Raw genomic sequence first — 13,784 nt, forward strand, 5'->3', positions numbered from 1 at the left:
TGAAAGAGTCCAACGACTATGAACCATAAAGACGTGGCGGAGGAAGTAATATGGGTAGGATGTAGAGATGAGTTTTTATTTATTTATTTATATTATGTTTATGTTCAACTAAAAAAAAAGTTGAGTAAACGGTGTTAAGGGTCTGGTTATGTAAAGACGGGTGTGAAAATATTTTAAAGAATTTTTTTATTGTTGTTCAGTTGAATCGCGAATATCGGAAACCGGCGATTCCCGACTAAAATTTGGGGACGATAAATTGCTTGAACCAAAAGTCGACGATCGGTGTGGGTTGGTCAACCGAACTGATGGGCTAGTTTGGTGGCTTGGTATTACACTGCTATGAGCAGTCAAAGTGTGATAAGTGTTTGATGTGATAAGTGTTTGATAAATTTTTATCAAAAAATAAACAAAAAGAAAACCAACTTAACATATACTTGCCTTTTTAACCAAATGAGATTTGAATAAACATGGTCCAGTGACGGGAAAATGACATTTTGACCAACCCGGGTCACTGGTGAATTGCGGGGTTAACTGGAGCCTGCTCATTGCTCGTACTCAAAACTCAAAGGCGCAAGAATGGCCAAGTCGTTAATTTAAAGGCATAACCAGGCTAAAACCGTCATTCTAAAAAACCCTAATCGTCCCTCCCCTGCGGTCTCATTTATATCCCCTTCATTTCCCATCTACCGATCGAAAACACTCCCTCGTCGCTCACTCTCCTCTTCTCACTGTGCCTCTATTCCTCTGCGATCCTCTCAGGTTCGGGTTTTCTTCCAACTCTGATCCTTCACCTCTGACTCTTCACCTTTTCGGCTTTGTTTGGTTGCCGAGAAAATCCAGTAGAAACTAGTTGTGACTTGTGCTCTGCTTAACGACCATTTTCCGTGTTTTTTTTTGTTGTATTCTTCTTCATTTTTGTTTAATTTTTAACTGATCTTACCTGGTTCTTGTTGTTGACACCTCTAAATTCTTGTTTTATGAAATGCATGGATGTTTACTTATATTTGGTTGCTGAGAAATGCAAGTTTGAATGGATGAAAATTTGGGTTTTATAATTTGTAAAAATATTTTACTATTGACTTCAGAGAAAATCACAATTCAGTTCTTAGCTAGGTACGTAAGGTAATCAATTTTGTGTAGACCAATGGTCAAAAGAACAAATAAAGTTGGGAAAATTAAGGGTCATACTGGAGCAAGGAAAGTAAGGTTCTGGGTTTTTTTTTCTTCTTCTTTTTGTTGATTGGCAGAAGAAGAAATGTTAGTTACTATCCTTATGCCCACCACGAACATTCCTCCCTTAATCTTATGTGCAGTGAAAATTTTGTTGGGTAGACGGAAATGAGACAATTTGCACTTCAAAATTTCACCTTTGCAATTGAAAATGATCAAATGTAATAAATAAAAATAAATTTACTCATGTATAGTTGACAAAACCGTTAGTTAATGTTGACAGTTTGTCGAACTTGTGAGAAATTTATTTCCAGGGCACATTGAGGATATGGCACATTAGTTATGTATGTATTGTCAGTTTGCTAGGTATTCTGTTGGGATTATCTACATGGGCCGTGCCACTAGTTAATCTTCTGGTGCATTGTTTATATTTGTATTGTCAATTTGTAATAATTTGCTATCTTATGGAAAATTCCATTTATATAAGCCTGTGAGAAGAATTATATTATTTCATTACCCTGTCATTTTATGTATCAGTTACAGAAAACAGACCCCTCTTCTTGGTGCATGGCTGTATTTGAAATCATGTTATTCTTTTGCAGGTCAGTGGCTTGAGTTATAATCATGGCTGATGGGTCATCCCATCCATCGGTATTTCAGAAGATACATGGGCAGTCTTCTCTCATTTCTAGGCTTTCCCCCAACTTGCACACAAGAAACCATGGTGTGACTGGTGCTTATGCCAATGGAGGTTTGCAGAGGCCCCTGCTAACATTTGAAAGCACTGTCCTTGCACAAGTCTCTCCTTTGCCCCCCATTATGGTACAGGCTCCAGTAGAGAAAGGTGCAGCTGGTTTTGCTGTGGATTTCCTCATGGGAGGTGTATCTGCTGCTGTTTCCAAAACCGCAGCTGCTCCAATTGAGCGTGTTAAACTACTAATACAGAATCAGGATGAGATGATCAAGGCTGGTCGGCTTTCTCAACCATACAAGGGTATAACTGACTGCTTTGCCCGGACAATTAAGGATGAGGGTGTCCTTGCTCTGTGGAGAGGAAACACTGCTAATGTTATCAGATACTTTCCTACCCAGGTCAATTTTGATTCACTAATAAATGTTGTCTGCTTACTGTTTATAAAGAAAATATGAGAGATCACTTCAAGATATCTGCATTGTTGTGTTGGAGTGTTAGCTTTTCTATTATGCATCATGTAGCTTGTGGCCTTTAATTGCCATTCTAAATTGTTAAAACTTGTGTATCAGGCCTTAAACTTTGCTTTCAAGGATTACTTCAAGAGGCTTTTCAACTTCAAGAAGGATAAAGATGGTTACTGGAAGTGGTTCGCTGGAAATCTGGCATCAGGTGGTGCTGCTGGTGCTTCATCTCTTCTTTTTGTATATTCTCTGGACTATGCAAGAACACGTTTGGCAAATGATGCCAAGGCTGCCAAAAAGGGTGGTGAGAGGCAGTTTAATGGTTTGATTGATGTTTACAAGAAAACCCTCAAGTCTGATGGTATTGCTGGGCTGTATCGAGGATTCAATATCTCTTGTGTTGGAATTATTGTGTATCGTGGGCTCTACTTCGGAATGTACGATTCTCTGAAACCTGTTGTTCTAACTGGTGGCCTGCAGGTATGTTAAATATTTTGAACTTGCACCCCCTTTGGAATTTTGTGTGTGCGCTTATTTGACTTGTATGTGGGTCTTATACTCTGGATGTTTTCCTTTGTTCATTATAAATTGTGGGCTAGTAAAACGGCATTTTTTGCATTAATATGAAACACAGTCAGCTGGTTGAGTTATTTGCAATGTAGCTGCTCATGGAGTTGTTTTGACCACTGCCTGCCTTGCCCAAAGCCGGTTGGTGAAGGGTCAATGTGTACTGTGCAATTAGCACAGATGCTGTGTTGGAATTTGGGTTCATTCTGTATATTTATCCCATTTTAAATATCCTTTAGCTTATTTTCCAACAGTTTTGGATTTGAATATGTGCCCCTGAAGTGTAGGCAAATGTTGTATTTAAATTCTGCTTTAGTCTTCCAAGATATTTACACATTAAAGGCATGTTGATGTTCATTGCTGTTTTTCTCATGGTGATTTACAGGATAGTTTCTTTGCTAGTTTCTTGCTGGGATGGGGAATTACAATTGGTGCTGGATTAGCTTCTTACCCCATTGACACAGTCCGCAGAAGGATGATGATGACTTCAGGAGAAGCAGTTAAATACAATAGCTCTTTAGATGCATTTAAGCAAATCATCAAAAAGGAGGGTTCTAAATCACTGTTTAAGGGTGCTGGAGCAAACATATTGCGTGCTGTTGCAGGCGCTGGTGTGCTTGCTGGCTATGACAAGCTGCAAGTTGTACTTCTTGGCAAGAAGTATGGGTCTGGTGGTGGTGGTTAATAAATGCTATGTCGACGAAAATCATTAGTGGATGTGTAAGCACTGTGTCTGAGTTGAATAATTTGGATGAATGGAAGTGCTTTTACTTTTCCAAATGTTTAGGGATCTGTTATTAGAAAAATCCTAGTTACAGGAAAGAAATTTGAATTTTGGGTGCTTGCTATGTGTGCTTTAGCCCTAAGACGGGTGTAGTATCAGGGTTTCCTTTGTTCTTTGTTGAGAATAAGTAGTGGTTTCTGGTCTCACAATTATGTTTATAATTAGTGATTTCTAGTCGCATTCGAGTTTGTTTGATAAAATGGTTTTTTTTTTTAACTTGTTTATAATGCGTATATAAATTTCACATCCTTTTTGTGGCAAATTCTGTTTCGTACTTGTCTGGTTCCATATTCCTCATGGTTTCAGCTGTCTTTGCTGCTACTTTCGTAAAGGGTTTTGTTAGGCTTTTTTTTTTAGGTCAAGTTTTTGTTAGGCATTTAGGTCTAAGTAAGATTTGTATAATTGATGGCATGTCTTGGTTTGCAAGATGCGTCATGCACCGACTCTTGTGGTTCAGCTCCACTTTTGAGTACATACAGGATGTGTTGAGAATACCTCACTTTTACTCAATTTTCTGCAATTTTGATCGAAGTTATTTTGGTGGCCTTGTTGGTTGATTACAGTCCCGCTCACCTAAGGACCTTAAAATGAGGTAGTGTGAGCAACTCACATATTCTTAGTAGTTTATACCTTTATAAATGCTCTTGTTTTACCCAAACAAACCTTTTTCTTATTCTAACCACGCAAAAAATAGAAAAAGAGAAAGAAAAATAAAAATAAAAAAGAGGAATACACGTTCATCTCTTCTTCCTTCCTCCCCTGTCTCCCCCTTCTTTCCCCAGGATTCCCCGTTCGATTAGGGATGATACAATAAGATAGCTAAAATCAAAAGTCCAGCAGGAAAAAAGGGAAGAAGAGGCAGCCAGAGGCCATTATACCAGACACGAACCATGCTCGATAGTCACCCATCACACGGCTACTCCCTCCCAACCCAGGAATAATTAACAAAAACTGAAGATGAAGTTGAGAGGGAGATGCCTTTGAAAAGCTTGAAAGAAAAATTAATTTTTGTGATCAATCGGGGAGCATACGAGGAGAAAGAGAAAAATTCAACATGTATGCCAATTTATTATTATTTTGCTAAAATAAAGAGCTCCTGCATTTGAGAAGATAAATCTGGATTTTTATTTTTATTTATTTATTTGTTTTTGAGTTAGAATAGTTAAAAAGTTCTTTCAGTAAAACCAGGAGTATAAGTGATGTGTTAACTACTAACAATATGTGCCCTTGGATTAATCCAAGGGCTTCCATTAAAGAGTTGCTCATATGACCTCATTTTTGGCCCTTTAGGTGAGCGGGACTGTGTTTGATTAATTGCTTCAATCTTATATCTAAATTTGGATAATCAGTTATGCTAATAAATGAGATCAAGTTGAAGAAAATAGAGTAGAAGTGAGATTTTCTTAACGCGTCTTTTCTTAAGAAAAATGAGACAACGGGTATAGAGAATCTATATTGTAAGAAGCGGTTATATTTGTATTTAGAGTGATCTTGTTGATAGAAATGAAGTCCAATGCAAAGGAATGTAGTTAGGCCAGGTGTGATTCTTAGTAAGCTTATGGCTGCTTAGTGTTTACCTATGTCTTGTAATAGTAGAACCTCTTTACCTCTTTTTCTAGGATCAAACTGGGAGTGGTGTTAGGTAATTGTATCTTCTATAGGTGTGGGACCCACTGTTTTACGGTGGGTTTTTACAGTGTGCCTGACATGTAAAACTCTACCAAACCTAGCGTGAAGTAACTGGAAAAGAGTCCTATGATGCTTGGTGTGCGGCAATATCATTCAGCTCCAACATGGGAGATGATAGCAGAAACTAGCAACCGAGAAAGGCCAAGAATGCACCTCGGCCTTAAATATACGGTGCTCTGCAGCGGGCACAGCTGTAAACCCTAAATTCTAAATTATGTAAGCCTTAGTTGTGGGTATAATACGAAATACTACACCTCCAATTTAAATCACTAGTTTAGAATACTTCAAGAGGCAGGAAAGCATGGTTTGTGCCTTTTTTTCCTTTTGCTTTTTTAAAGGTCTAAAAGTCTAAATGTACTGTCAAAGGTTGATTATAGTTTAGCCCACATTTTCCAGGCAGATGCAGGGAAGACTGTGACATATGACTTGCATATCTTGAACTACTTGATCCAGCCGCATTTCAATTGCAACCACCCTTCCTTCAGCTTCAAGAAATCCCCCCTCTCTGAGTCTTGGGGGGTTGAAGCTGTCTTTCTCCAGCTCCACTTCAAACAACTGTGAAAATTACATGGATGGAGGTAGGTTCTTAATCCTTATCAAAGAAAAGCTCACACTTATGCTGCAGAAATTTATATGTACAACTTTGTCAAATGCTGTTGCCATCATACTCTTTCAAATGTGAAGCACAACAACAGTCATTTGGTACACAAACAATACAATATTGAACCTAAGAAATTCGATTTCAATATAACCATTTAAATTTTAATTAAAGGGTGAAGGGTGAGCCTGTTAGATATTCAAAGTGTATCTTTATCTTTGGGGCATTTGAAATGGTTTAACTGTCGCTGTAACATGAATCTTCTTTCTGCGCAATCATCTAGTCTGAGAAAGAAACTGATCTGTTTACATCGGACTCTCATGAAGAATATGATTAAAAATGAGACCAGACTATTCTATGTCTGGGTTTTACTTATTACTTGAATTGAATGGAATAGAGAGAGAGAATCCCTTATATATATATATATAAGAAACAAACAGCTCTTAGCCAGTATGTCTTCAATATTCGCCTCGAACCAACTCACTGAATATTGAGTGAAGAATGGCTTCCTATTCATTTACTTCCATTGCCATCCATGCATTAATATCAATCCCCCTACTTCTAAACCTATCTTGTTTGTTCCACAATCTCAACCTGGCTGCTGCTGCAAAACACGGCAGCAGCAAAGTCCATGCCTCTCATCACCATCACCACCACCGCGGCAACCACAACCATCCTGATCCTGCTGCAGCATCGGATGATTCGAACCCAAGACTCCACCTAGCTTTCCTTGCCTTGCAAGCATGGAAACGCGTAATTTACTCTGATCCGTACAACTTCACGTCCAACTGGGTGGGTCCTTCAGTTTGTAACTACAAAGGTGTGTTTTGTGCACCTGCTCTTGATGACCCCAGAATCCAAGTTGTTGCTGGCATTGACCTTAATAAAGGTAACATTGCCGGATTTCTCCCTGAGGAATTAGGTCTCTTGTGTGATCTTGCACTCATCCATCTGAATAGCAACCGCTTTTGTGGCATTCTCCCTCAAAGTATGGCCAACCTTACACTCCTTTATGAGCTTGATCTCAGTAACAACAGATTTGTTGGCCCTTTCCCCACTGTCGTCCTCTCTCTTCCTACATTAAAATATCTTGATCTTCGGTACAACGAATTTGAAGGTCCATTATCTCCACAACTTTTCAAGAAAAAACTAGATGCAATATTTGTCAATAACAACCGCTTCACCAACGTACTTCCAGCTACTTTTGGTGGAAGCTCAGCCAGTGTATTGGTGTTTGCTAACAACAACTTTGGGGGGTGCCTTCCCCCAAGCATTGTCAGTTTCGCCGATACTTTAGAGGAACTGTTGTTAATCAACACAAACTTGTCAGGGTGTTTGCCACAAGAGATTGGGTTTCTGTACAAATTGAGGGTGTTGGATGTGAGCTACAACAAGCTTGTTGGTCCTATACCTTACAGCATGGCAGGGCTATCTCATTTGGAGCAACTAAATTTGGCTCACAATAGCATGACTGGGATTGTACCAGATGGAGTTTGTTGTTTGCCAAACTTGGCAAATTTCACATTCTCTTATAACTATTTCTGCGAGGAAGAGGGGATATGCCAGAATTTGACATCCAAAGGCATCGCATTTGATGATCGGCAAAACTTGTTTGCCAGAGAAGCCTTACCAGAGGTCCCAGAAAGAATGTAATGCAACACTCGAGCATCCTGTTGACTGCTTTGAACATCCTTGTGAAGGTGGTTTTGGTGGCGGTGCAGCTGCTTTTGCCCCTACCATTGCCACGGTGCCAGCAGCAACACCTCGGTCTTCGCCTTTTAGTACAACAGCTCCCAGCTACACATAATAATAATAATAATCATCATATAGTTAAGAGTGCCAGGAATCCAAGAACCAGAATAAGATGACAAGTTGGTTTAGTATTGTTTGATATTGTAAATTAATACTCGAGTGTGTAAAGGTTGTTCAATGAAGATGTGATGTCGTAGAGAAACTTGTATGTATTATGTTCCAGCCTTGTTTTTCCTTCCTCCTTGTTGCGTGTTAGCTTTGGCGTTAGGCTTTCGAGTTATTATTGCTCTATTTTAATTCTCTGTCTTGTTTTTGTTAGCTTTTAGCGTTCTGGTCCTTTCAGGTTCTTGCTGTTCTTGCTTTAATAAATTCCATTTACCAAAAAGAAAAAAGAAAGGAAAAATACATGTAATTAAATGTATGAGAGTTCATGCCAAAGAAGGGTCTATGAAATTTCATTCATATAAAGAGATTGAAATCTATGGGAGCCTTGGACAATACCATATGGTCCTTGCATAGTATTTGAATGATTAATTCAAGCATACATCTCTTTTCTTTGGAGACAAACATACATCTTCACAAATTACACGTGCACATCTACAGACAAAGTTTGGCACTTGAATTTACATAAAAGGTTTAAAGAACAGAAAATCAGGAGGGATGATGGGGTCACTAAGCACCCATTGTGGCCCTTTGCTTAACCAGTAAACCGCTAAGTTTCTTTATAAGCAGAGGGTCCGAGCACATGTAATCCTGGAAGGACTCCCTCAAATCCTGCAGCAACTTCTTGTCATTAGCGTGGGGGCCACTGTTAAGCAGTTTTGTAAATAAATTCCTCCAGAGTTCAGCATTCCAATATCTGAACTCATTTGAACGACCAGATTACAAATCAAAATCGTCAAAATACAAACTGAAGAGTGAAGGTCTAAGAGATGGAAGATGAAAAGAATAAGTGCATCTATTTGTTTGTGCACAGCTATGTTATGACCCTAAATTTCTAAGGTGACTGCGCTAATAATCAAGTGTTAAAAAAGGAAAAAGAAAAATTGATGTACCCCTCTCAGAAAAATAAAAATAAAAATCAATATGATAAACAAATGGCCAAGTATGCAGAACTGAGAAAAGTACCTTTCAAAAGATGACTTGGATTGATAAATGTAACCACCTTCAGGTGATAGTTTCTTTTCAATCTCCATGTAAGAATTATGCAGCATCAAATGGACAACACAGAGGCCATATGTGTCTACCTGGTAACAGGTGAACAGCAAAATTAGATACAAAAATGTTGGCTGAATTTACAGTGCAAAATAAAACGAAGACTACCTGAAAAGTCCATGGCCTATTCTCTTGCATCTCCACACAACGAAATCCAGAAGTCCGGCAATCTCCCTTAAACTCCATATTGTCAGGAAAGAGATGCATATCTATCCCTCTTCCCCAGTCGACAAGGCAAAGACCCTGCAAGATAATACCCATATTAGTCTTTAAAACCTAAACTGAATCTTATGCAAAAAACTTCTAATCTGATCATGCCAGGGACCACTTCTATCACAAAATCCATCTGTTGTAAAGTCATTCCTGTATGCAAGCGTAGGATAATGTTAATAGAAACTAAAGCTATAAAAACATGTCTAATAACCAGATAGAGCAGTGAAAATAAGAGAAGAAAAAGAACAAATGCGACTCAATATTACAAGTAGTAGCCTCTAAGAGAGAACAAAGGAAGGAAAATGACAAAAAAGTGGCAGATCGTGAGTAAAATATATCAGTAATCAAAGGTCCAGTTTTCTTTATGTTCAAGTTCCATTGTGCTATTTTGTAAAACTTATCTGTATTACACTGTAACACGCTCAAGATATACCATGGATAATGGCTTTTACCTAGCATAACGAATAAGCAAATTATCAGGCTTGAAATCTCCATGAATGATGCCAACACCATGCAGAGTTTCTAGCATGTAGAGCATTTCCATGGTGTAATAAATGCATAACACTTATTCCATGGACTTGCCAATGACTGCAAATGAGTTTATTGCATCCTACACAAGATCTTTAGGTTATAATAAGCATGACAAGAAACAACTGTGCCAGACATGAAAATTGGTATCAATATGATTAACCAACCTGAAGTGTTCCATTAGCAAGATAATCGCAGACAAGTATGCTACAGTCAGAATAGAGATGCATTCTATGAGCAAGACCAAAGCTTGACCTCTGATACAATGGCATATAAAGTGTAAAATAAACAGAACTAGCAACTAAAAACAAAAGAATCGGAGGATCAGGAATGCATACTTCCTTGTCTGAGATCCGTTGATCCAGTTGACGATACATATAGAACTCCCAAGGGAAAGCAGGCTTTTGTATCTGCCAAAAATTTCAAAGACTGAAACTATCCAGTAATTCACTGGTCAGGATTAGGAGAGTACGAAGTCTGAGGTAGAATTTACCTTCAATGCAACAACATCGTCAGGATTACAGCTGACATATGCTTTATACACTTGAGCAAAACCACCCTGACCTGCGCAACCTATGATCTGGTACTTCATACAACCTGTGAGTACCACGATTTGGACAATCAGCAGGAATACATTGACCTTCTAGCATTCTATTGAGCATCCATAGATAAAATGACAGAAAAATTAAAACTGAGAAACACCCAATTTTATCTAATGGAATCAGAATGTTCTGAGTCTCCAAGAAGATTCTGAAATGGAAAAAGATTCTGACTCCTGCTAAGGTGGTGCCGTGGCAACAGTGTAGGGCAGTGTTGAAGTTGGTTGGTAGTAGGTCTAATTCTTGAGTGAAAGGAAGAAATTAAAAAAATTATTATTATTAATTAAATTAAAAATTAAAAAAGGAGGAACCACTGATACATTCAAATTTAGAAACAAGACTTTTGAACAGGATATAAACGGCAAATGTTCCTTAAGGGGCCATGTAGCAAACCCCAAACAGTTGAGATTAAAGATAAGTCAGGTTGAGTTGGAAATAAACAGAACTACTAGTTGGTATTGGGACAGTCCAAAACAAGCAGAGGTCTACAAACATAGAGATGATAAATATCCTCCGACATCATTTCTACCTGATAACCGATTGCTCAAGGATATGTACTTAATGAGATTAAAAAATAAGAATAAACCTCCTGTTCATACATCAGAGGCAAAATGCAAGCAGACAGTAAAAAAGACTTTATTTGTCTATCCATCTCAAAAATCTCAAACAATTTACATTGAGAATTTCAGTTTAAATGTCTTCTTCTAAATCCACAAATTCAAACACAACACTAAGAGAATTTCAGCACAAGATACTTATGCATTTTTTGTTTTGAAGTCTAACATATCCTACACCACTGCCTAAGGAAAGTTAAAAACCGTTTCACTTAGCTTAGAAGTTAGAAATAAAACTGCATGCATAAATTCATATATTGGAATATAGCACAGATATTGAACCAATAATTTGAATCAATCACCTATCTCAATTGTCTTGTTCCTTGATGAGTTCTTCTGAGAAGACAACACCACTTTTCCAGAGTAAGCATTAGTAGTACACCAGTATCCCTGAGACGTGTGAAAAGCAAAGACTAATTAAGCTAACTCTTAATCAGACTACAAAAGAGATTATGCAACTATAACAGGGAAACCATCTCACATAATATTTCATAAGTTGATGATTAATTTTCTTTAATAAGACTTTCATAGTGGAGCTGGACCATGGGTTAATGAGGATCCCAAATGGAATATCATTGCCACTCTGCACCACAGAAATGAAAATTGATCAATTGTCTTACATACTACATAGGTATTTTGCAACTGTGCAACACTTCAACCAAAATTATAAAACATTTCGGGCAATAAAACAGAAATGTAATACATATCAATTGCCTATGTGTTGATTCATTTAGTCTGTCTTAAATCTAAACAAAGGACATACATAATATATAAGCCACATTAAAAGTTCACAGGTTTTGCAACATAACAAAGCACAAAACATGTCCATCAAACAAGGCTAGCTGAAATACATCTGTAAAGCAAGTAAGGAGAGGAAGAAACATGTGAACAACCCAACTTTCACGACTTAAGCCTTGATATTTAAAAGTTTAGAAATCAAAGAAAAAAGGCTCACTTACAGTCTGAGCTGACGAAACTAGTTCAGACATCCTTTCAAGAAACAAGGCATGTGCCTTCTTCACCCACTCAACTGGTTTAGCATTCCTGTCACCACAACTAAACTGCACACAAAATTATATAGAGAGACAAAGAGAGGGACCTCGAAATACCCATCTGATAAACCATGCTCGCATCGTTCAATTTTCCTTTGGATTCGAGAAAGGATGCATACCAGACAATAAAGCAAAGAGTTGCCAACACAAATCTTACTCTCCCACATTTTCTGAAAACCGCTTTCAAAATCTTCACTGAAATCCATCTACAAACAAAACCCACATACACAATTCAAGTAATCAAATCCTGAAACTAAGTATCTCCTACATAACCAGTTGGTGATGAAGCATCAATCTCACTGACAAAACGTTCCATACTGTATATTATTAACATATATAATGAAAGCAACTAAACAACTGTTTAATTAAAATTAATAAACTAAGGTAACCCATCAAAGACATACAAGCAAAATGCATGAAAATTGGTAGAATTAGGTGTTAGAAAGAAGTGTACGACATACATAGAAGAACCAAATCTTGAGGACTCTGATGTCGTCTCGGTACTGATCATTGTCCTTGAATTCAGCGACGCAATCTGATAGAAGCTTGGTGAGATCCGACCCGGAATCGTTTCCCGAGTTCCAATCCTCAAGAGCTTGCTTTATTGACCTGGGTTGGTAAAACATTTTCAGGAAATTGAAGGGTATAATGCGAGAGAGAGTACCAGAGGTAGAGCAATCAAAAATGATAGAATGGGTGGCTTGAAGAGGGCATAATGTGCTTGGTTGCGAGTCCAGGGGCCATCAATTCCTACCCCCTTGGAAGCATGTCAGAGGGACAAGAGGAGTCAGGTGACCCCATGACCGCCGGTAATCTGGAGCTCCTCAGGCGACCCCATAGCAAGTGCTGGACGAATTGTGTTGTTTGAGGCCTGAGATCGCGGCATATCAGAGAACTGTAATGGCTTCTCTGGTTGGTTTCCGAAAATGCAAAAGATCAGCGGGGAAATGTTGCTTTTTGAATTTTTATACTGAACTTGTGATTTTCAAGCTCATAGTGGTACGCTAATCACTCTTGCTATTTACATTTTTCCCAACCCTAATCACTAAGCTTTCATGAGTATAAACTTATGATTAGAGTTGGGGAAAATGTTAACTTCGAAGATTAGTGCCACATTTTGCCCAACCCTTAAAGTTTAATTAGGTTAGTGATTGTCAAACTTATCGGTTCAAGTTGGAACAGTGTTCTGAAGAGGTTAAGTGAGGGCTTACTATGGTCCAGCTTGAAAATCACAAGTTCAGTATAAAAATGTAAATAGCCTGAAAAAAAAAAAAGTGGCTCACTTGGGGAACGATGGAAGGAGCACCGTAGAGTTTGGACTCACTTTGGCAGCTTGGAATGTGGTGTTGTACCACCATTCCGCCCATGGGAGATTATGATATTCAAAGTCTTATATTTGCCGAAAAACACGCGGAAAGGTTGGTTTTTCACTGTGCGATTAAGAACTTCAGTCTGACCATCACTCTGTGGGTGGTATGGAAGAACTGCGGCAAGTTGCGTTCCCTGAGCTGTGAGAAGGAGTCCAAAAATTGGAAATGAACACGGGATTCACTGACAATAGTTTTTGGTATGCCATGGAGCCGAAAAAAATTCCTTAATTTGAATAAGATAACTTTTTGCGCAGTAAACAAAAAATTTGGGTGAGGAATATCTCCACAACAACTAAGTTCTTTTCTTGCCAGCAGACTTTGGGTGAGGACTTCAACAATTTATCTCAAGGGAAATGTCCTGCCATACACCTTGAGGTTAACCGGAAGAGGTTTAAGAGACCAGGAGGTCGGATCGCTTCATAGTTGTTTCTCTGGCAGATATCACACGATGGAACAAAGAGTTTACAATCGCTTTAAT

At 38.3% G+C, this 13,784-nt stretch overlaps 2 protein-coding genes and 1 pseudogene across 3 annotated transcripts; 2 read left to right on the forward strand and 1 right to left on the reverse strand.

The window, feature by feature from the left end:
- Positions 1-621: 621 nt before the first annotated feature.
- Positions 622-3,876, forward strand: AAC3 (ADP/ATP carrier 3). The gene is made up of 4 exons (XM_089051296.1): positions 622-759; positions 1,773-2,262; positions 2,434-2,805; positions 3,278-3,876. The coding sequence occupies exons 2-4, from the start codon at positions 1,795-1,797 to the stop codon at positions 3,575-3,577; spliced, it is 1,140 nt and encodes a 379-aa protein (XP_088907422.1). The 5' UTR covers positions 622-759; positions 1,773-1,794; the 3' UTR covers positions 3,578-3,876.
- A 2,424-nt stretch (positions 3,877-6,300) lies between these two features.
- Positions 6,301-8,015, forward strand: LOC103328455 (leucine-rich repeat extensin-like protein 4). Its single transcript, XM_008230848.2, is given in 2 exon segments — positions 6,301-7,571; positions 7,573-8,015. Coding segments are annotated over 2 exon segments (1,305 nt in total). The 5' UTR covers positions 6,301-6,464; the 3' UTR covers positions 7,771-8,015.
- A 190-nt stretch (positions 8,016-8,205) lies between these two features.
- On the reverse strand, positions 8,206-12,608 carry LOC103328465 (mitotic checkpoint serine/threonine-protein kinase BUB1-like; annotated as a pseudogene). The gene is made up of 11 exons (XR_016126341.1): positions 12,398-12,608; positions 11,984-12,142; positions 11,844-11,928; positions 11,366-11,467; positions 11,187-11,274; positions 10,165-10,268; positions 10,010-10,081; positions 9,839-9,928; positions 9,039-9,173; positions 8,844-8,962; positions 8,206-8,574 (listed from the first exon to the last, which is right to left on the reverse strand). The product of XR_016126341.1 is annotated as a mitotic checkpoint serine/threonine-protein kinase BUB1-like (transcript).
- Between the last annotated feature and the right edge of the window lie 1,176 nt (positions 12,609-13,784).

The sequence above is a fragment of the Prunus mume genome, linkage group LG4 (genome assembly GCF_029339155.1).
Source record: "Prunus mume cultivar Tortuosa linkage group LG4, ASM2933915v1, whole genome shotgun sequence".
NCBI classification, from domain to species: domain Eukaryota; kingdom Viridiplantae; phylum Streptophyta; class Magnoliopsida; order Rosales; family Rosaceae; genus Prunus; species Prunus mume.